A 21,471-nucleotide genomic window follows, 5' to 3' on the forward strand; every position below is an offset into this window, starting at 1 on the left:
CCCTCCGGTGTTAACCCCGCCGCCTCTCTTCGTCTCATAACCCCCATTGCATCGTGCCTCTGTATCTGTACTTGTATGCGTGTATTAGGTGTATCGGAAGAGCGCACGCGCTATACGCGCTGCTTACCTTTTACCATCCTCACCAGGAGAACCACCTTAACCACCCGCTCTCACCTTCTTCTCCCTACCATCCCCCTCCGCTTCCTCTTTCTGTCTCCTTCTGTTCGTTTTTTTCCTGTAACCCTCGCGCGCTCCTTGGTCATCCTCTTCCTATCTGTGATCTCCGATCCTATCTTTAATGCTTTCTCTTTTCTGAGATACGTTTTTTTCTACCTGAATGGAGTTCAAGCGTGTGTGTGTGTGTAAATATGTATGCAACTTGTAAGTGTGTTTCAATGTTGATCAAACGACGTGTATATGATTGTGTAGTCCGTCAGTTGTCGCCCTATGTTTTTTTCCCCCTTTTTCAATTCACTCTCTTCTTTTCTACTTTTCTTTTTCTTTTTTCTTTTTCCTCTTCTCTCGCTTTTTCCCTCTTCTATTACGACTCGCAACTCGCGTTCTCTATGCTCTAAAACGCTCTAAAAAGCATCTTGACCTCCTGAAAAAACTATCATTTTCGTTCCTTTTTAATTACCCTCCGGCGCGTCTTTCTCGCGATTTCTCCGTGTGACATTTAATCATCATCGTTCCGCGAATTTCCAAGTTTTGTATATTTGTCCTCTTACAAACTAAGAAAGTTTTCTTCTTTTTTTTCTCTTTTTGTACACTATACACATATCGCTGAGCCTGTGTCGAGATCACATAGAAGTTTGGAATCGATTGAAAACTGAAGAATAACCGCGATAACAAGTTGATTCCATCTCTCGTTGAATAGGTTTTCCTCGAAAGAAAGTTGATAGGATTATGTTATATACCAATGATATCGAAAGAAGAAAGAGACAAATTTCTAAAAGAACAAACGATAAAGATAACACGTATTTTTTCTCACATCCTTCCAAGCAAATAATAAGAACTCGAGCGAGCGAACTCGAAAAAAGATTCCTTTCGCTTCTTTAATATTCATTTTGTTCGACGGACTTTTTCCTATTTTTATACAAATCTTTCATCTTGAATAAATCGTTCTAAGATATTCCCAAAGTATGAAGAAACTAGGGAGATTGCGCGTATTACTTGCGAAACGCAGTATAATATTTATGGATTTGGCTGGAATATTCTCAAAAAAAAAAAAAAAGAAAAGATAAAAATTAAATTGTCTGACTGACACCAGACAAATATCTTTTAAAAAACTCGTATAAAAACAACTCATATGCGCGCGCGCTCTTTGAATATTTTCACACGTTTTATAAAATCACGGTCACATGTAAAATATATATATATATATATATATATATATGTTAAATGAAAATGAAATATATCTTTAAACAACTTTGATATCCCGTCTTTTCTTTATCTGCGCGCGCGTGTATGTATACGTGTGTGATTAAGTGAATGAGTATAAATAAAAGATTGTATGTGTGTAGCTGTGTGTATGTACATACTTATTTCATACATTTATGAGAACATAATTCCATCCATTTTATAATTTATACAAGAGAAACTGTGTACAAACGAATAATTTTATTCATGTCCTTGTTATAAACTCTGCATTGTGGGAACGAAATTTGTACAGAGGATTTCGTAAGATGTACCGTACACGTCGGGTAAAGAATTTTCAAAGCCGAAAATTATTCTTAATATTTTTCTACGATCACTTAGGAAAATTTCTCAAACGATCGTACATGTAAGTACTTGGCATGTTTGCACGTTTAATAAATAGGGAGATGAGTCTCTTATTAAGTAATATTAAGAACATTTTTACCTTACTTTTGATTAAAAAATTATTACTCGTTCTGACCTGACACAACGGCATCTTACGAAACACTGTAGATCGATAAAAATCATTGATTATTACTATTATTCAACATGATTGCACGACTAGCCTGTATCATTGAAAAATTTTTTCTCAAATTAATGATTATGTTTATAGAAATAATATAGAAAATAAATTGGCTTTTATGTTATCTTTGATTTCTGATTATTAATAGTCATGATATCTGTAAAAGACTTCCAAATGGATATGATGATCGCGTAAATTTTGAATAATATTATTTTGCTTATAGATATTGTTAAAAGAACAACGATTAGATGATTCTCATTTGTAATTCTTCGAATGAGTTGTTTCGATAAACAAAATCGACGAGTTTTTACGATGCAAAATATTAAGTTGTTCCTTTCGCTACTTGTTCAAAATCATTTTTTATCACCGACATAATGTCGGTATATTAGCGATGCAATTACGTCAGGCAAGGCAGTGATTATAGCGTATATACCGTTGGGTCATTTCGCGTTAAATCGATCAATTGTTTAAATAAAATCAAATGTTTGAATCAAAATCTATCAACGAATTATGAAAAATAGAATAAACTTTATAAAGAAAGCTCATTAAAATATTTTTATTTGTATAGTATATTAAAAATGTTTATTTTCGATATATGATTATAAAAAAAATCGTCAAAATCAATCAATCAATCAATCAAATTACAGAGGACAAAGGAAAAAAAGCATAGATAATAATTTTGCAATTGGACGATCGAACGTTAAATGACCCTTCCATATCTTTCCCTACCTAAAAGTATTTGTTTTATTAACATATTACATGGTCTAAAGTTCCCTGTTGCATAAACATTTATTATTCACGTCCACTGTTAACAGTATCGTTCCTTCTTACGAATAGCACGTTACAACGATACTAATTTTATCTAATGACTTTTAATGTTAATTCGGAAAGATCGCGGATAATAAACTACAGAATCTACAGAATCTAGCTTAAATAGTTCAAATAATTCCGTTTCGATTCATTTCGACTATAGTACAATGTTACAAGCAAGATTCGTGATTTGATGGTGATGTATCGCTATGGATCCATAGATTCATTCGACGAGAATTAATAATAATAGGTAATGATACGCGACGAATAATCAATCGATGAACAAGTAGTTCGAGCATATACGTTTCTTTCGTTGATTCAGAAACGTTGTTTTAATGGGTTATCCCGCGTTGCGTAGTTCCAAAACACGATACCCCAAGTTTTATCCGTGTTAACACGGCTTTCAGACTTTCTTAAACGTTACTAATGCTTACTCTTTTTTGTACCCGCCGTTAAATCAACGTGGTTTTGTCTGAAATCATATTCACGAGTTCTGAATTGTACTCACTTGTAAGAGAGATCAAATAGAAGAACAACATCGATTCATCGAGTATTCAAAGAAGTTAATCGAACACCATCTTTAAAAAAGTATTCTTGTTACTATATTTTTCGTAATTTTTAAATTAAAAACAAATTAACTTACGTAAAAGTTATTTAACGTTACATAAAAAAATAAAAAATTATTTTATAGAATTATTAAAATTATTTTTTTTATCTTTTAAGTAAATATCCTTTAATTTTATTTTATATAATTTATTCTCTTTTACGTAATATTTAAGAATGTAAAATCTTAAGAATACAAAATGATATTCCAATAAAATCTTACAAAATTCTGAATTAATATCTTCAAAATAATATAAAAATATAGTTGAAATAAATGAAAAATAAAAAATAAATGAAAAAAAACTAAAAAATTAATCTTTTAATCTTTAATATCTATAGTAAATCATAAAAACATTCAATTTTAATTATCTATAAAATTGCTCTTTCTAAGTAAAAATACACATAACAAAACATTCATTTATAAATTCTAATAATTTATGCATATAACTTTTTTGAAAACTCGATAAAAATTCATTGACAAAAAGAAGAGAATTCAACAAGGAAAAAGAATACAGAAACACTTAAAATATTTTGGCACTTGTAATAAAGTTGAATTATCCTTTCGCATTAATAAAATGAATAAGGCAGAGGAGCTTTATTACTAACCTCTTCATCGGAGGATTGAGTAAAAGCTCCTATTGCCTGTTGGACTTGCGGAGCAGGAGATCCACTAGTAGGATGCGCCGCAGCTTGTTTACCAAGTTTTACGGCGTCCTGTGTTGCCTGCGATTCAGTCCTTCTAATATAAGCAGCCTCCTTTTTAGGTGGTACTACCGGTTTATTCGGTGGCACTGGAGGAGGAACACCGCGAGATACTGGTGGCTTTTTCGAGGGCAGCATACCAGATGTTTGAATCGTCGAACCAGAGCCGACATGAAAACCAAGCTTTCCTGCAGTTTGTGTCGATGGTATAAGTTTTACCGTGCCTCCAGCATTTACAGGAGCAGGTACAACCCCACGTTTGTCTACAGCCTGAGGAATGAATACATAGGAGAACCGATTTAACGTTCGAGCTATCCGTAAAAATCCTTCATTAGAAGAATACGTATAGACGATCGTTGCGTTTAAGATAAAATGAAGAAAAAGGAAAAAAGGGAACAAAATTATACCAAATCACCAGTATAAAGCGAAGGAATAAATAAAATGCCAGAAAAGTAATAGATATTCTAAAGAGATCGATCTAAATAATTTAACAATATTTTTCAATGTTTTAACTATAATTAAAATCATTATAATTATTATAAATTAATATATTTCGACGATAAAATGTAATAAAAGAGATTATTGAAAAAAATTATGATTTTTATTTGAACAAGAAATAAAAATCATAAGAAATAATAATTAATAAAAATTAAAATGAGCAATAATTGAAAGAATTATAAATTTCTACTATGGAAACTATATGGATGCTGTCCTCTTTTGTTAAAATACATTGCACAACTTGAAAAAAAATAACAGGTGAACAACCAAACCATATAAAGTTAGCAATAGCAAATATAGGGTTGCAATTAGGAGGGCAAGCAGGGAAAATTTGTAAATAAGGCTCAAAAGTGAATTGCATACAAGTTTTAATTAAGGAAATAATCAATGTACATACTAAATAGTAATCTTATGTACAAAATAAGAATAGATAATACAAATCAGACTTAAAATTTGATAGTGTATTAACTTATATAAAATAATACAATGTGATATAATCAATGTGAATTAACGTTTACAAATATATATGTATATAATATGTATGTGTAATTAAAAATAAAAAGATGAATTTTTTGTTATCTACATGATATTTAATTGTAATAATATAACATAACATGACATGAATTTTCATAATAGCTAAACAAATTTTAATGGTAAAATAGTAACAAAATTTCACTATAAGATACATGCAACGCATCTACAAGATGTGTGCATGCAATATTAATATACATGTATATTTTCTTATAACTTACTGTTCATTTTCAATTTCTTACTTTAATATTTTATGTATTTTACATTTTTTATATATTATATATTTTTGTATAAAAACAGAAATTATGTAATATTTATTGTTATTGTTATTCTAAATACATATATATATATATATATATATATATAGATTTCTTTTTCTAATTTAGTAATTCTACTGATTGTGTTTTATTATTAATTTATAATACGAATAATACCCGAATAATAATACGTGTTAGAAGAAGAAATAAACCAATTTTACCCCCAAAGCAGTTTCTGTTTGATTCATTAGAAATAATACAAAAAGTCAAAAAATGCTTAAAAATTGTGCTTTCTAAAACAGCATGATGACATATTTATATTTATCATTATCATGCAATAATCATACAATAATATTGTTTTATAACATTTAATAAAATATAAGACTAGAAAATTTGTGTATAATTATAATATAAAATAATGTGCATATAAAGTAATGGTAAAAAATATTTTTAATTTAATAAATTAATTTAATTATATATATTTTTATCATTTTTAAAGACATTTTTATCAATAATAATAATATTTAAGAATTTAAAATTCTTCTACTTATATGATTATTTTTATAAGTATCTTTAATTTATAATATATTCATAAGTCTTTTTTAATAAAATTAAAATCTTATTATTATTATATAAAATTATAATTTTTATACTTCATTAATTTATTAACAAAATCAAATATATTTATTAATTACAAATACTATTTTAAATATTAATATATTCAGCATAAAAATATAATGATTGATAATTTATTTTTATCAATTTAATTTTTAACGTTAATACAATTTTTTGAGAATATATATTATTTAAAATATATAAGCAATAATAAATTCTATTTAAATTTTTTTCAATTTAAATATATTACTATGCTTTTTATTTATTTTATGAAATGGATGTACAAAAAATAATATAAATCAACATAAATGATTAAAACATAATAAAACATAAAAAGTTTTATTATTATAAAAGCTCTATATTACGGAAAAAACTTTTTATAAATATATATATGTATATATATATTTATAATATTATATTATATCTTCAAATTAAGGTAGAATGTGAAGAAAAATGAGGATAATTTACCTGATTTTCAGAAGATATCGTAGTTTCACCAGTAGAAGACGTAATATTGGACGTATACGTGACCCCGCGTAATGCCTGTCCAGGAGTTACTGATCTAGCTATCCCAGTAGCTACAAAGAAATTATTTTAAATATTATACAATTGTTATTTTAAAATATCTATACTCAAAATGTTGCACAATTTATTCCATATTAAAATAGATAATATCATACAAATATACAAATATATAAATGAAATAATTAAACATATAATTTATATAGAATTATTATCAATTTAATATAAAATTTATAGTTTTATAGAGATAATTTTTTAGAGAAATGTTTTAGATATAAATTATTTATTGGATTAATTCCGCATCAGTATGAACCTGTGCTAAATTATAAATTAATATACTAACATCAGATAAATAGAAATAACAAATTCATATCGATATCAAATGCATTACGATACACGTATGAGCAAGAGCTACAATTACCATTTCTTTTTCAATTAACTGTCAAAATGTAATTTGTTAATTCATCCACTGTCATGCGACACGAATATTCTCTTAGAGAAGATATATCCAAAATATTTTAATCGTTTATATCCTATTTCAACTTTAGGGTAAGACGTGCTGTTCTTACTTGGACCGCTGACAGGAACACTAGATACCGTGGCAGTGGGCTGAACAACTTTACTACTAACCATTGGCGTCCCAGTGCCCAGCACTGTACCTTTAACTGCATTTAAAATATATAAATATTCAATTTTTTTTTCAATTTATATTATATGAATATACTTAATATCATTAAAACTATTGCTTATTTATTACTGACGCTTATTAAAATGAATTATATTTATATATATAATTATATAACGATTATTATGCATAACATACTTGTCTGTGTTACATTAGCAGGTTTAACAGTAGGCATAGCAACTAAATTAGCTGGTTTGGCTGGAGGAGGTGGTGGAGTTGTACCCACTCCTCTTGGAGAACCTCGTGTTTGAGACTCTTTCCACATATCCATTTCACTTCTAAGTTTATCTAATTCTAATTCGAGATCTTTAGCTCTTTTTTCTTCCTTTGCTAAAGCTTGCTTATATTGTTGTCTTTCCATATCAAATTGTGCAAGTTGTTTCTCTAATTCTGCTTCCATTTGCAATGATTTTTTACTTTCCTCTTCAAGCCCTTCAGCCATAGAATCTACTCGAACTTTTTCTTCACTTAATATCTGTGCCAAATCTTCGGATCTTTTCCTTTCTTCTATATACTTCATAATTATCTTTTTACGTTCAGCAAGTAAAAGAAGTACTATTTGTTTCTGTCGAGTTTTTTCTTCTTCTAAAGTCTCATTTGCTTTTTTTAATTCTAATTCCAGTCTTTTTTTTTCTTGTTTTTCTAATTCTAATTCTTTTTTCAATCGTGTTCTTTCCTTCTCCAATCCATATGTAATATCATCACCTTGGGCAGTATCATGTTCATGTTTTCGTTTTTCTTCTTCTAATTCTTTAATAACCTAAGATAAATTGAATATAAATATATAATATAGAAAATAAATATATTGATTATTTATTAATTAAATAACTAAATATAATGTACATACTGCTCTATGCCTAAGTTCTGCTTCTTTAAGAACTTTGGCCATTTTAAACTGCATACATCTTTGTTGTGTTACAAGTGCTTCTAAAGTAGCAACTTGTTTATTTATTTGATTTGGTTCATGTTCATTCATACCACCTACTAGAACGACATCACGAGCAAGTGCAGCATGTGGATCTGATGTTCCACTCAGATATCGAGTACTTAACAGATGTTTCAATTTTTCGGACTATAAAATACACAAAAGTTTATTTTAATTCAGTATATATTTAAAAAAATATATTATATTATTTTTTCATATTATTATTTAATCATAAAAAACTTTCAATTAATTAACAAAGAATAAATTACCTTTAATACTGCTATTACAATATCTCTTGCTTGTAATTCTCCTTCAAGATGCCCTAACAGTTTTAATAAATCAGTTTTGTTTAATTCCATTTTTGGATTACGCTAAAATTTAAAAAATAGTTATCAATAAATATATAATTCAACACATATTAATATAAATAAATAAATAAAATTAAAAATTAAAAAATGTTTAGATAAATTTTTTCTCAAATTCAAAATTTCTAAACATACTTTTAATGTATTGGAGGAATTTTTATCAATTGCTTCTATATTATTAGATTGTAGAGTCTGATGCTGTTGTATTAGTGACGGTGACGGCGACGGCGATGGTGACGACGATGGAGATGAATGTTGTTGATAGGATTGTGAAGATTGTGTAGAAGTAAGAGATTGCATCTTCGTAGTACAGACCGAGATGGTCGTCGACGATCCGGATGATCCATTCATCGGTGAAATAGTTGAACTTATATTCATAGCATTTTGACTCTGTGATGCCATTTTTGAAAGAAATGAAATATCGAGAAGAATTTCCTTCTAAAAAGACTTATAATTTCAAGAAAAAGTATTAAAAAGTACTCGACGAAAATATTCCGCGGTTAAACCGTTTCAACCTTCGGTATTAATACTTTCATTTGAACAAAGAAGGCTTCGGCCCAAAGAGCCAATTTTGAGACACGCCACATCGTTTTCAGATTTTTCTTTTCCTTTTCAAATTTATTTAAATTATGCCGAACGAATTAATCCGGCATTTAACTTTATCCTCAATTATTGACAAATCAAGCACAAAGCGTAGTTCACACATAGGAACCTATCTCATGAAAAGTGCTACGAGATCATTCATTATCGATTATTTCTTATCGAGTATTAAGACTCAGAATTCGATACGATTTTAACTATGGTAGCGGTAAAATTAAAATTTTTAAATGTAAATATTGTTATAATACACACACAAGCACGCGCACACACACGCACTACACATACACACACACATACACACACACAATTTAAATTTCAATATTAAAATTTTTAATTATATTAAAATTAATTTAAAATGATACAATAATTCATTATCAAAAAAATATCATTATTAGGAACATAATTCTTATTATGTTCTTATTATATATTATATATAATTATATACATAATATTTATAATATATTAATATATAATTTTACATATATATATATATATATATATATATATATATATATAATTCTNATAATAAAAATCATATTTATATAAATAATTAAATTTCTTTAATTAATGAATTTCATTATTTATTAATCTAATGATTTGATTAGATCAATTCCAATTTGAAAACATTAAATTTTATGAAAAATAAAAATTTTTTCATTTGAATTTTATTGATTATTAATATTTAAATTTAAAATATTCTTAATAAAAAAAAAAAATAAAATATAAATTTATATTATTTATTTCTTCTAGTGAAGTAATAACATTATAAAATTCTATTGATAAAAATATATTTTTATACATTTTAAATTATAATTATTAAAATATAATTTAATAGTATTTTTATATTATTTTCAAAAAAATAAAAGCTTTATTATTACTAATATATCTATATAATAAAAGCTTTATTATAACTGTTGTATGTTTATCTATTTCCCGTCTAATTCAATTAGAGTAGATAATTTTCGACAAATTCCAAATCTTATCAATTTTATCAATACATCTAAATATCAATAAAAATTTCGACAATTGCTGTATCATACTTAAAATTATCATTAATTATTTTTTTCTCAACATGTCAATATCAAAAATTAATAGTTTAAATTCTTCAGTTGATTTTCAAAATTATAATAACAATTATGCTGAAACTGAAAATGAAGATACGTTACAAAATTCGTAAGTGAATTTTATTAATAATAATTATTTAATTTATATAGTTTATTTATATATTTTTATATAACTTTTAAAAATATTTATCCATAAATTTTAAATAATTTAATATTATAATTACTTGTAAGTCAAATATATAATAGATATAATATAATAATTATATAATTACAAATTCATTATAAATTTAATTAACTTATAAAAAATATATAATTTATTGATAACTATTTTATTTATTTAATTTCAGATTTCTATCTTGGGATGCATTTAAATATTTTCCATTAAAAAAAAAAAATGCATCCATGCAAAATAAAAAATGGTTAAATGTTTCTATACAAATTATTAAAATATTTATATATGGTATTCTTTACTGTACTATTTTTTGTAGTGGTTTAATTATTAAATTTATGTTCATTTTTGCTATATCACAACTTAAAGATGAAAAATCTATACAGTTTTGTGATTATTATTCAAGTAAGTGTATCAATATTTTTTATTTTTATTATTTTAAAATATATTTACAATTTCTTATATTATATTTATTTATATAATTGTTTTTTAAAACTATAATTGTATAAGTTTTGTTAAAATTATAATAATAATTATAATTTAAAATATTATTTAATTTATAATATTAATTGATTGATTATATCTTAATACAATTTTTTTTAATACATAAATATATATATATATTTTTTTAATAATAATGTTTAATATCATATTGTAGAATATGATCAAAAATTAGAAGCAAGAATTTCCAAGAGAGGGAAAGTAATTTGGACTTGGCATATTATTTTTATGTTTCTTATACCAGAATTTTTTACTATATTTCATGCAATATGGAATTTTTTTTTTAAAAAGAAAGTAAAATTACCTAAGAAACAAAATATTTTAATTCTTTTTTTTTTGGAAACACTTCATTCAATTGGTATAGCATTATTAATTTTTTATAGTCTTCCAAAACTTAATTCTATAGATGTTGCTGCAATTTCTAGTTGTATTTGTTTTATTCCTACTTTTTTAAGTAAGTATTCTTTTACAAAATTTAATTTAGGAAAGATATTTAATGAATTTATATATATTACAGATTTATTTACTCAGCATCACAAATATTCAAGTGAAATTACTATATTCATATTAGTTCTAATACTCAATGTTTTAGCACTAATTGCTCAAGGTTTAGGAATTATTTTATATTCTATTTTAAATGATGCACAAGATTCTCTAACATGGATTCTTCCTATTTCACTCTTATTATCTTCTTGTCGTTGGTGGTATAATTATATATCTCTTTATAATTATTTAGGTAATATTTTTAATTTTAAAATATGTATTATAATATTACCTTTAATTTTTCTGAAAATAATTTATGTAATTTTTTATATAGATTTTATAAAATCATTAGCAAGACATAAAACAGATTTATCAAATAATTGTTATGTATTACAAGGATATGTAGCAATTTGGAGATGTTTGATTTTTATTTCAAGTAGTATAGTAATTTTAAGTTTTAAAGAAATTCAAATATTAGAATTCTTTGAATATATGTGGCAGAATACATATAACATAGAATTAATTCAAATACCAAATTCTTCTCTTAGAGAAAATGTATCATTATCGAATTTATATCTTAATGATATTGTAGATATTATTGCAGATTCTTCTGCACCTTTATATAGCTTTTTAATACAAGCATTTTGTGGTTTTTTTATATATCAAACAGGTGAGATATATGAGTTTTATTATAAATAATATTATAATACACTATAAAAATTATAAATTTTTATTTTATTTTATAAGTTTAAAAAGTATTTAATATTTTTGCAGCAAAATTTGCATATCAAACAAAAATGCATAAGTTTGGTTTTGCTTTTCCAATGAGTTTAGTTACTCCAGGAACAATTTTTTTAATAATAATATTTTGTGTTTTAAGAAGAGAAGATGCATGTGCTTTTCATAATATAATACCAGATTATTTATTTTTAAATATACCTATATATAATAATATAAGAGAATTTCTTATAAATTGGCGTGTTTGGTGTTGGTTAACATGGTGGTTATCACAGATTTGGATTACAAAGCAACTTTGGTTTGGTGAAAATGAAAAACTCGCTCCTGTAGAAAAAATTTTCTACCAATCTAGTTATGATTCATTTTTGATTGATCAATTTTTGGGATTAAATAAGAGAAGACATGAAAAAAATCATATTACAGAAGAAGAAGAATTTTCAAATATTACAGAATTTAAGGTTTTATCTTATTTAGAAATTTCATAAAATGATATAAATCTTAATTCTTAATTCTTAATTTTAAGTTAAAATTTTTATTCAGATTATTTATTTTCAGATTAGTAGTTCAAAAGAAATGCAAAATTTGAATAATTCTTATTCAACAATTTCTAAGAATGATTTAAGCACCAAAAGAATTACTAATGTTACTCAAATCTATGTTTGTGCAACTATGTGGCATGAAGATAAAGAAGAAATGAACAAATTAATTGGAAGTATCCTAAGATTAGATAAAGACCAGTGTGCTATGAAAGTCACACAAAAATATTATAAAATTTTTATCAATGATTATTATGAACTTGAAAGTAATTAGTATATGCATTATTAATATATAAATTATCTTGAATAAAATTTTTAAAATATTAAATAAAAATAATACTTATAAATTGTTTCAGCACATATAATATTTGATGATGCATTTTGTTGTATGCATGGTTGTATTGGATTTTGTAATCATAATGAAAATGAAACACAAATAAATGAATATGTAGCAACATTTATAGAAACAATACAAGAAAATATAAAGGATCTTGGCATATTTTATTTACCACCTACTAAATATCCAACACCTTACGGTGGTCAACTTATTTGGAATTTACCTGGAAAGACATATCTAATAGTACATCTTAAAGATAAAAATAAAATTAGACACAGAAAACGATGGAGTCAGGTATATTTAATAACATTAGTTACTATTAAGAAATATAAAATAAAATTATATTTTCTTAAATCTAACTTTTTGTATTATATATAACTTATATTTTTATTTTATTTTAATTAATATATATTAATTTATATTTTTATTAATTTATTAATTAATTTATATAATCAATTAATATAATAATATAATAAATATATATTTCAGGTCATGTATATGTATTATTTTCTTGGATATCGTTTAATGAATACATCAATAGATATTGATACTAAAGAATTAATGGCACAAAATACTTATATTTTAACTTTAGATGGAGATGTTGATTTTCATCCAACTGCTGTTAAATCATTGTTAGATTTGATGAAAAAAGATAAAGAATTAGGTGCAGCTTGTGGAAGAATACATCCAATAGGAAAAGGTATTTCTATATAAATATAATATATAAAAATGAAAATATTTTTGTTTCTTTTAAATTTATATTGTAATTTATTAAAAATTAATCTTTTTTCATATAGTTTTAATATATTTAAAAATATATTTTCATATATAGGTCCCATGATTTGGTTTCAAAAATTTGAATATGCTATGGGACATTGGCTTCAAAAATCAACAGAACATACAATAGGCTCTGTTCTCTGCAGTCCTGGCTGTTTTTCACTTTTTAGAATAAAAGCTTTAATGCAACATAATGTCATAGCTAAATATGCAATAAAATCAACTGAACCCAGACATTATATTCAATATGATCAAGGAGAAGATAGATGGCTTTGTACATTAATTTTACAAGCTGGTTGTAAAGTAAAAAAAATTTATAATATAATAGAAATATTTAAAAAATATATATAAATAATTTATTTCATTTAATTAGGTAGAATATTGTGCAGCAAGTGATGCTTATACACATGCTCCAGAATCATTTAAAGAATTTTATATTCAACGTCGGCGATGGATTCCTTCAACTATAGCTAATATTTTTGATTTATTAAATAATTCAAAAGAGACCAGAAAATTAAATGATAATATTTCTTGCTTTTATATAATTTATCAATGGATGTTAACAGGTAATTTGATTTTAACATTAAACTATTTCTAGTATTTATTATTTATTATTTATTTATTTATTATTTTATTTATTTACTTATTATACTGCTTTTTATAGGTAGCACAATTATAGGACCATCTTTTATTTACTTAATGATGGTTGGAGCATTTGTAACTTCTTTTCAATTAGATAACTGGTTAAGTTTCTGGTATAATTCAATTCCAATCATTATTTTTATTTTAATATGTTTTTTTTGCCAAGAACGTATACAGGTAATTATTTAAATTATCAATTTTATATATAATTTTTTATTTTATATATATTAATTTAAAAAAATATTATAACAAAATTAAATTATATATCTTAATTAATATTTTTATAGCTTATAGCAGCAGAAGTTATCACTATTATATATGCTTTAGTAATGATAGTTGTATTAGTTGGGATAATACTACAAATTGCAACAGATGGATATTTTACACCTAATGCTCTTTTATTTTTTATTGTGATTAGTCAATTTATAATAACAGCTTTTTTGCATCCTCAAGAATTATCATGTTTACCTAATGGAATCATTTATTATATTACTGTACCTTCTATGTACATGTTACTAATTATTTTTTCTATTTTCAATTTACATAATATTACATGGGGAACCAGAGAATCAAAATCAAGACAAGTAAAATTTTATAAAAATAATTAACTTTTTATTTTATTAATTTTATTTCTTATTATTAGTTTTTTATATAACTTAAATTTACAATTATTTTTAGATGTTAGGACAACAAAATTTAAAAAAGTCTCAATGTGAACAAGAAAAAACTACAAACTACAAAAAATGGACAAAATCTTGTTTATCTCATTTATTTCAATATACATTTTATACATACAAAAATTCAAAAGAAATAGAAAAATATTTAGAATATATTTATAATTCTATAAACGAAATTAATTTTCGTTTAAAACAAATAGAAAGGTATTTAATTATTGAAAAATTAAATTATTACAAAGTATTACAATAAATTATATATAATTATAAATATATTTATTTAATATTAATATAATAATAATATTTATAATATAAATTATAAATATTAAAGTATTACAATAAATTTACAATTATTTTACAATCAATTTAATTAAAATTTTTAATAATTTTAGCAATGTACTAAAAAGTAATATAGAAAATAGAGATAATGATGTTATCAATATATCAAACGAAAATATAGAAGAAAAAAATAATCAAAATAAAACATATAATGAAGAAATAAAATTACAAGTATTTGAAAACTTAGGTAACAATACAGATTCTGAAATTGAAATTTCAGAAGATACTTTTATTAATGATTATCAAGAAAATTCAAATTACTTAATAAATCCTTATTGGCTACAAGATGAACGTTTAAAAAATGGAAAAGTAGATTTTCTTTCTTTTAAAGAAGAAGAATTTTGGAAACAATTGATTAAAAAATATTTATTTCCTATTGAAAATGATATAAAAAAACAAGTATGATTTCTAAAAAAAAATTAAATTATTAAAATTAAGAAATTCAATAAAAAATTATTACAATATATTAAATTTTTTTTAGGAAAATATTACAAAGGAATTAATAAATATACGTAATGAATATCTTTTAAAATTTTTTATGATAAATATAACATTTATAATAGCAATATTTTTACTGCAAATAAACAAAGATATTTTGCGTTTCCAATGGCCATTTGCTATTCTATATAATATCACCTATGTTGATGAATATGAAGTAGGTCTTATTTTCTTAATATAATAATAAAATATAATATAATAAAATATTTTAAATATATTTTGATTAATTTTATCATAAATCTTTTTTTTTTCAGATACATATATATAGAAAATATATGCATTTGGAACCAATTGGATGTCTTTTTATTGTTGCATTTGTTTTTATTTTATCAATTCAATTTTTAGCTATGTTGCATCATCGTTTAAATACATTTGTCCATGTACTTGCTAATATAAAATTAAACTTATTTTATCCTATTAAGGTAATATAATAAATTATTATTTTATATTTTTATTTTATATTATATTTTATATTTATTTTATATTTTATCTTCTCTCTTTTTTTTTTTAGAAAAAAGATATATCAAATGATATTAACATTCATGCAAAAAATGTAGCTGAAAATCTTCAAAATACAATAGATATTGAGAGAATATTTAACTTAAAAGACAATATTGCATTTTCTTCTGGAAAATATAAAACTGTTAGAGAATTAATAGAAGATAATCAAAATTCTTCAAAAAGACTTTCCAATTTTGAAATACTTTTTCATAAACAACTACAGGAAATTGATATATCTGGTATTTTTATTTTTAATGAAATTCAAACTTATATTTTAATAATGAAGTTATTATAATAATGGCAATAATAATTTAATTTCAAAATATATTAAATATATTATTTCAGGATTTTCTAAAACAATATCTTCAAATATATTAAAAGATGTATTGGAAACAAAACATCATTCAAATATTTTGACAGAAAATAAATCACAATTAGAAAATAGTACATCTAATAATAATATAGAAAAGAAAAAATTATCAAAACATTATATATATGATAATCCAACATTTTTAAATGACACTAATAAATAAATTTATGTATTATATTTTTATTAATCTTATTTATTCATATTTATATTACATTAAATAATAATAATTAAAAAACATTTATGTTGTAATTAATCAATATAAGAAAAATTTAATTATTATTTTAAAATAAATAAACTATTAATCACAATTTTTCTTATATTATATATCTTTTTTAAGTATTCGTAATTTATATATTATCTTAAAATATTTTCGAAAAAATTTTATATTTTTTAATCTAATAATTAATATTAATTTTATGAAATATAAAACGAAAACATATTTTAAAAATATCAAATGCATATAATTTGTTCAATGAAACATGAATGCTTGATACAAAACTCTAGTAATTTTAATTCTAGTAAATTTTAATAAAATGACTAGATATAAGTAAAATCATGTGATTAAAATATAGAAACAAGATCGATTTATAATTTTGAAATAATAAATTTGATTGGTTGACAATATAGAATATATATCCCGCTCTTCATGTCAGTTTGCATCTGTTATATGATTTATTTGTCTATGGTTGAATTTGAATCGGTTATATTTATTTGAATAGGTTATGTGTTTCTTAACACAAGAAAAACATGCCATCAACAAAGAAAAATCAATATGATTCTAATTGGGATTCTGGTAAAAATTTAACAATATTAATTCAATAAATATATTTATTTTTTTTTGTTTAGTAAAATTCTTTTTAAAAAAACAAGTTATTGTAAAGAATTTTCTTTTAGGATCAGAATCTGATAATCGATCAGGATCATCTAGATCAAGTCGTAGCGGTACACCTAACTCTAATACTGCAAATTCTACACATGATAGAAATTCGGATAATGAAAATGAGGCACGATCAGTAGGTTCTGATATTAGTGAAAGATCTTCTAAACAAAATTCTAAAAGTCCATCTCCAGTTAGATCAGATTCTAGACATTCAAGTATTGGATCTACACATAGTCAGAAATCTGGTTCTCAAAGATCTAGATCTGGTAGTCCAAAATCAGTTATATCAAATAATAATGATTCACAAAGATCTCAATCATGTTCTCCAAAAGAAAGAATATCTGAAAGTTCAATATCTCCAAAGTAAGTAAATTTATAATTTAAAATATAATGTAAAATATTTTAATTTTCTCAACTATTAACTTTTTAAGATTTTAATTTATTTAAAATGCTTATAATATGCTTAAAAAACATTGACTTTATATATAAATAACTTTTGAAATAATGGATTTTTAAACTTAAAATTAATATTTTTCTAATCGTCAAAAACTATTAAAAAATAAAAAAAAAATAATGCCTCAAAGTAAAATATAATCAATATTTCTAACAACTTATTATGTTAATTTCTTACTTTTTACAAATACATATTTATTGTTTAACTTTTCATGTTATTTCATTTTTTTGCATTTTTATTCTTATTTATTTTTAATATTTTAATATTTTTAATATTGCCAGAGAAAATATTATATATATCAAATTAAGAGATTTAAGGAAAAAATAAAAAGAAAAGAAAATCAATTGATAATGATTCATGAATAATAAAATTATTAATTATTGTTTAGAGACCATTAAATGTAATATAATATAATATTATACAAGTAGATTAATGTTATCAATAATGGTATTATGAAAATGACAAAGAAAAGAAAAAAATTATCTTAGGATTTTTCCTGATAATTCTGCATATAATATCTTCTTTGATAGCCTTAATTTTTAAATTATAATATTTGCAATTATATATTTATTTTTAATATTAAATTTTAACTTTTTTTTAGAGTAACGAAATCTGATTTTGCAAGGAATGAACCAATAAAATCTGAACAAAAATCAGAAAGTCCAGAAGAAAATAAAGATGATAATGAATCTGAAAAATCCTTAAAGACAGGAGGTTTGTAAATTAAAAATAATAAACAATATCCAGTTTAAATATATAATTTAAATTTTGCTTCAATGTATATTATTATATTAGGTAGTTTAAAATCAAATGATGATGGAGAATCAAGTCCAGTACATAAAGAAAATAATAGTGGTTCTACTTCAGAAACAGATGATAAAGCAAAAAGAATAAAACCATTAATAGATTCTGATTCAGAAAGTGAACCAAGAGATAAGCAAACTTTAGCACCAACAGCAGATGCTCTTTTCGGAGATGCTAGTGATATCAGTACAGATGATGAAAAAGATAAAGAAGAAGAAAAAAGAGAGAAGAGTTATAGCAAAAGTAGAAGTAGAAGCAGAAGTAGAAGTAGAAGCAGGAGCAGAAGCAGAAGCAGAAGCAGAAGCAGAAGTAAAAGCAGAAGTCGAAGTAGAAGTAGAAGTAGAAGTAGAAGTCAAGGTAGATCTGACAGTGGTGGCGAAGGTCCTAATCAAGCTGTCATTGAAGATGTATGTACAAATATTATAATTATTTTTAAGAAAAATTTTTTAATATTTTTATATGTCATAATTTGTTGATTTTAGGATATGGATAAAGAAAAAGAAGAAGAACCAGAACCTCCTCCAGAAACAAGAATTGATGTAGAAATTCCAAAAATCACTACAGATTTAGGTCGTGAAATACATTTTGTAAAACTCCCAAATTTTCTTTCAGTAGAAACACGACCTTTTGATACGGAAACATATGAAGATGAAATAGATGAGGAAGAAACTTTAGATGAAGAAGGTCGAGCAAGATTGAAATTAAAAGTTGAAAATACTCTTCGTTGGAAAGAAACCTTTGATGATCAGGGAAAAGTTATCAAAGAAAGTAATGCTAGATTTGTAAAATGGTCTGATGGCAGCATGTCTCTACATCTAGGTTCTGAAATTTTTGATGTATATAAACAGCCACTTCAAGGAGATCATAATCATCTTTATATTCGACAAGGAACTGGTCTTCAAGGTCAGGCAGTATTTAGAACTAAATTGACATTCCGTCCACATTCTACAGAATCTTTCACTCACAGAAAGATGACAATGTCTTTGGCTGATAGGTCACAAAAAACTTCTGGTATAAAAGTATTATCACAAGTAGGAACTAATCCAGATCAAAATAGATATGAAATGATTAAGGTAAATTGCAATTTTATTTTATCATGAAAATTTTTATATATTTGTATATATAATTACATTATAAAATTATTTGTATTAATTACTTGTATAATACTATATAGAAAGAAGAAGAAAAATTGCGCATGGCAATGCGAGTTCAAAGTAAAACAAAAAAAAGTACTGCAAGTAGAGGAACTACTGGAAGATCTGTTGGTGGATATGGTGGTGATACTTACCATGATGATGGTTCAGATGATGAAGGAGCTATTTCTCTTGCGGCAATTAAGAATAAATATAAGAAAGGAATAAATATTCCAGTTAAAGGTAAATTATACTTAATTTATTTAAAATAATACTCAACTTATTTATTAAAATAAGTAATTTTTACTTAAATAATTAAAAAATATTTATATATTTTCATATTATGTTTTAAACATTTTTTATTTAAATAACAAATATCAAAATATCAAAGAAAATAATAAATTATAAAATAATCATTTTATTTTTGTTTTATATTCTTAGCATCGAATATATATTCATCAGATGAAGAAGGTTCAGATTTTGAAACTTTAAGACCAAAAAAAAATATTAAAGGAAAGGTTCTAAAAGATTCAGATGAAGAATCAAATTCTGGAAGTGCTTCGGGAAGTGGAAGAGATGATAATCAAGGTGATAATGCCAGTGATTAAATCATTATTTTAGTAAAGTATAAATAAATAAATTAATATTTCTTTTGACATAATAAAATTAATTATATAGATAAAATAATCATCTTTTCTTTACATATAATATAATAAAATCATTTTTTAATTAAAATATTTTACTTCAAACAAGAAATAGGATTATTTAGAATATTTTTTTTTTAAATATTATTAGTGTTATAATTTTTAAAAATGTTTAAATTTGTTACATATTAAAAAAATTGATAGTCTTTAGGAGTTAGGATTAGTAATGTCATCTCTTTAAGAAACGATAAAATCTTTATTCTTTAAATTATATTAAGCTATATGATAAAATGTGACATTTTATGTTGCTATTAACAAATGACAAATGATTGATGAATTCTATCTAATATGTAAAATATGTATAAAAATATATAGATTCCTTATAACATAAATTTAATTTATAAGATATATAAAATAATAAAATATATCTAATTTAATATATTTTATAATATATATGCGATATATTAGAAAAAAAATTCATATTTATATAAAATGTATATGACATATAAGTATACAAAAATAAACATGTATAAGATGATACATATAAAAATATAATGTAAAAATTAAATAATTTTTTTTAAGATTTTTAATTAAGGTTAAATATTTTAATTAAGTTAAATAATAACAAAAAGAACAAATAATAGAAGGAAATAGGGATAGGAAAATAAAAATTCGAAAATCAACGTTAGTTCTAAAATGTTACAAATGAAATAATATAGACAAGAATAATATGTACATATGTATATATATAGTAGGAGAAAGATAGAAATAGGATAAGAATTGATTATTAATGTCATCTTTCGAGTATCAAACATTTTTCAAAAGGAAACTAGAATAATAAAATAAAAAATAAAGATTAACATTATCTCTCGAAC

General features: G+C 23.5%; 3 protein-coding genes across 5 annotated transcripts; 2 read left to right on the forward strand and 1 right to left on the reverse strand.

The window, feature by feature from the left end:
• Positions 1-1,470: 1,470 nt before the first annotated feature.
• LOC122715799 (CTTNBP2 N-terminal-like protein) lies at positions 1,471-9,280 on the reverse strand. Of its 3 annotated transcripts, XM_043938262.1 has the most exons (8): positions 8,588-9,280; positions 8,357-8,458; positions 8,010-8,234; positions 7,301-7,922; positions 7,047-7,142; positions 6,424-6,533; positions 3,959-4,324; positions 1,471-3,221 (listed from the first exon to the last, which is right to left on the reverse strand). In XM_043938262.1, the coding sequence occupies exons 1-8, from the start codon at positions 8,852-8,854 to the stop codon at positions 3,207-3,209; spliced, it is 1,803 nt and encodes a 600-aa protein (XP_043794197.1). In that variant the 5' UTR covers positions 8,855-9,280; the 3' UTR covers positions 1,471-3,206. The 3 variants fall into 3 exon arrangements, with proteins under 3 accessions (XP_043794197.1, XP_043794198.1, XP_043794195.1); XM_043938263.1 differs by lacking the exon at positions 1,471-3,221 and having other exon boundaries at positions 3,824-4,324; positions 8,768-9,280; XM_043938260.1 differs by lacking the exon at positions 1,471-3,221 and having other exon boundaries at positions 3,828-4,324.
• A 923-nt stretch (positions 9,281-10,203) lies between these two features.
• Positions 10,204-16,844, forward strand: LOC122715935 (chitin synthase chs-2-like). Its single transcript, XM_043938533.1, has 19 exons — positions 10,204-10,229; positions 10,464-10,690; positions 10,944-11,240; positions 11,304-11,522; positions 11,604-11,939; positions 12,044-12,465; positions 12,563-12,809; positions 12,900-13,174; positions 13,370-13,580; positions 13,713-13,960; positions 14,031-14,223; positions 14,322-14,476; positions 14,587-14,883; positions 14,978-15,180; positions 15,366-15,711; positions 15,794-15,967; positions 16,065-16,232; positions 16,322-16,550; positions 16,657-16,844. The coding sequence occupies exons 1-19, from the start codon at positions 10,204-10,206 to the stop codon at positions 16,842-16,844; spliced, it is 4,461 nt and encodes a 1,486-aa protein (XP_043794468.1).
• A 493-nt stretch (positions 16,845-17,337) lies between these two features.
• LOC122715839 (another transcription unit protein) lies at positions 17,338-20,667 on the forward strand. Its single transcript, XM_043938356.1, has 7 exons — positions 17,338-17,474; positions 17,576-17,924; positions 18,617-18,729; positions 18,811-19,226; positions 19,302-19,892; positions 19,994-20,195; positions 20,394-20,667. The coding sequence occupies exons 1-7, from the start codon at positions 17,429-17,431 to the stop codon at positions 20,558-20,560; spliced, it is 1,884 nt and encodes a 627-aa protein (XP_043794291.1). The 5' UTR covers positions 17,338-17,428; the 3' UTR covers positions 20,561-20,667.
• The last annotated feature ends 804 nt before the right edge of the window (positions 20,668-21,471 follow it).

Source organism: Apis laboriosa, unplaced genomic scaffold, assembly GCF_014066325.1.
Source record: "Apis laboriosa isolate Shangri-la unplaced genomic scaffold, ASM1406632v1 scaffold40_cov151, whole genome shotgun sequence".
In the NCBI taxonomy this organism is placed as follows: Eukaryota; Metazoa; Arthropoda; class Insecta; order Hymenoptera; family Apidae; genus Apis; species Apis laboriosa.

What these genes read in the sequence shown, in the direction of transcription:
- LOC122715799 (XM_043938260.1), bottom strand. Translation starts at nt 8,854, where the DNA reads ATGGCATCACAGAGTCAAAATGCTATGAATATAAGTTCAACTATTTCA. An exon ending in ATTCCTCCAATACATTAAAA is followed by an intron (nt 8,459 to 8,587) that starts GTATGTTTAGAA and finishes TTTAAATTTTAG; the next exon opens with CGTAATCCAAAAATGGAATT. An exon ending in TGTTCCTGTCAGCGGTCCAA is followed by an intron (nt 6,534 to 7,046) that starts GTAAGAACAGCA and finishes ATTTCTTTGTAG; the next exon opens with CTACTGGGATAGCTAGATCA.
- LOC122715935 (XM_043938533.1), top strand. Translation starts at nt 10,204, where the DNA reads ATGAAGATACGTTACAAAATTCGTAA. An exon ending in TTTTTTTATATATCAAACAG is followed by an intron (nt 11,940 to 12,043) that starts GTGAGATATATG and finishes ATATTTTTGCAG; the next exon opens with CAAAATTTGCATATCAAACA. An exon ending in TTTTACAAGCTGGTTGTAAA is followed by an intron (nt 13,961 to 14,030) that starts GTAAAAAAAATT and finishes TCATTTAATTAG; the next exon opens with GTAGAATATTGTGCAGCAAG.
- LOC122715839 (XM_043938356.1), top strand. Translation starts at nt 17,429, where the DNA reads ATGCCATCAACAAAGAAAAATCAATATGATTCTAATTGGGATTCTG. An exon ending in AAAATCCTTAAAGACAGGAG is followed by an intron (nt 18,730 to 18,810) that starts GTTTGTAAATTA and finishes TTATTATATTAG; the next exon opens with GTAGTTTAAAATCAAATGAT. An exon ending in ATAGATATGAAATGATTAAG is followed by an intron (nt 19,893 to 19,993) that starts GTAAATTGCAAT and finishes AATACTATATAG; the next exon opens with AAAGAAGAAGAAAAATTGCG.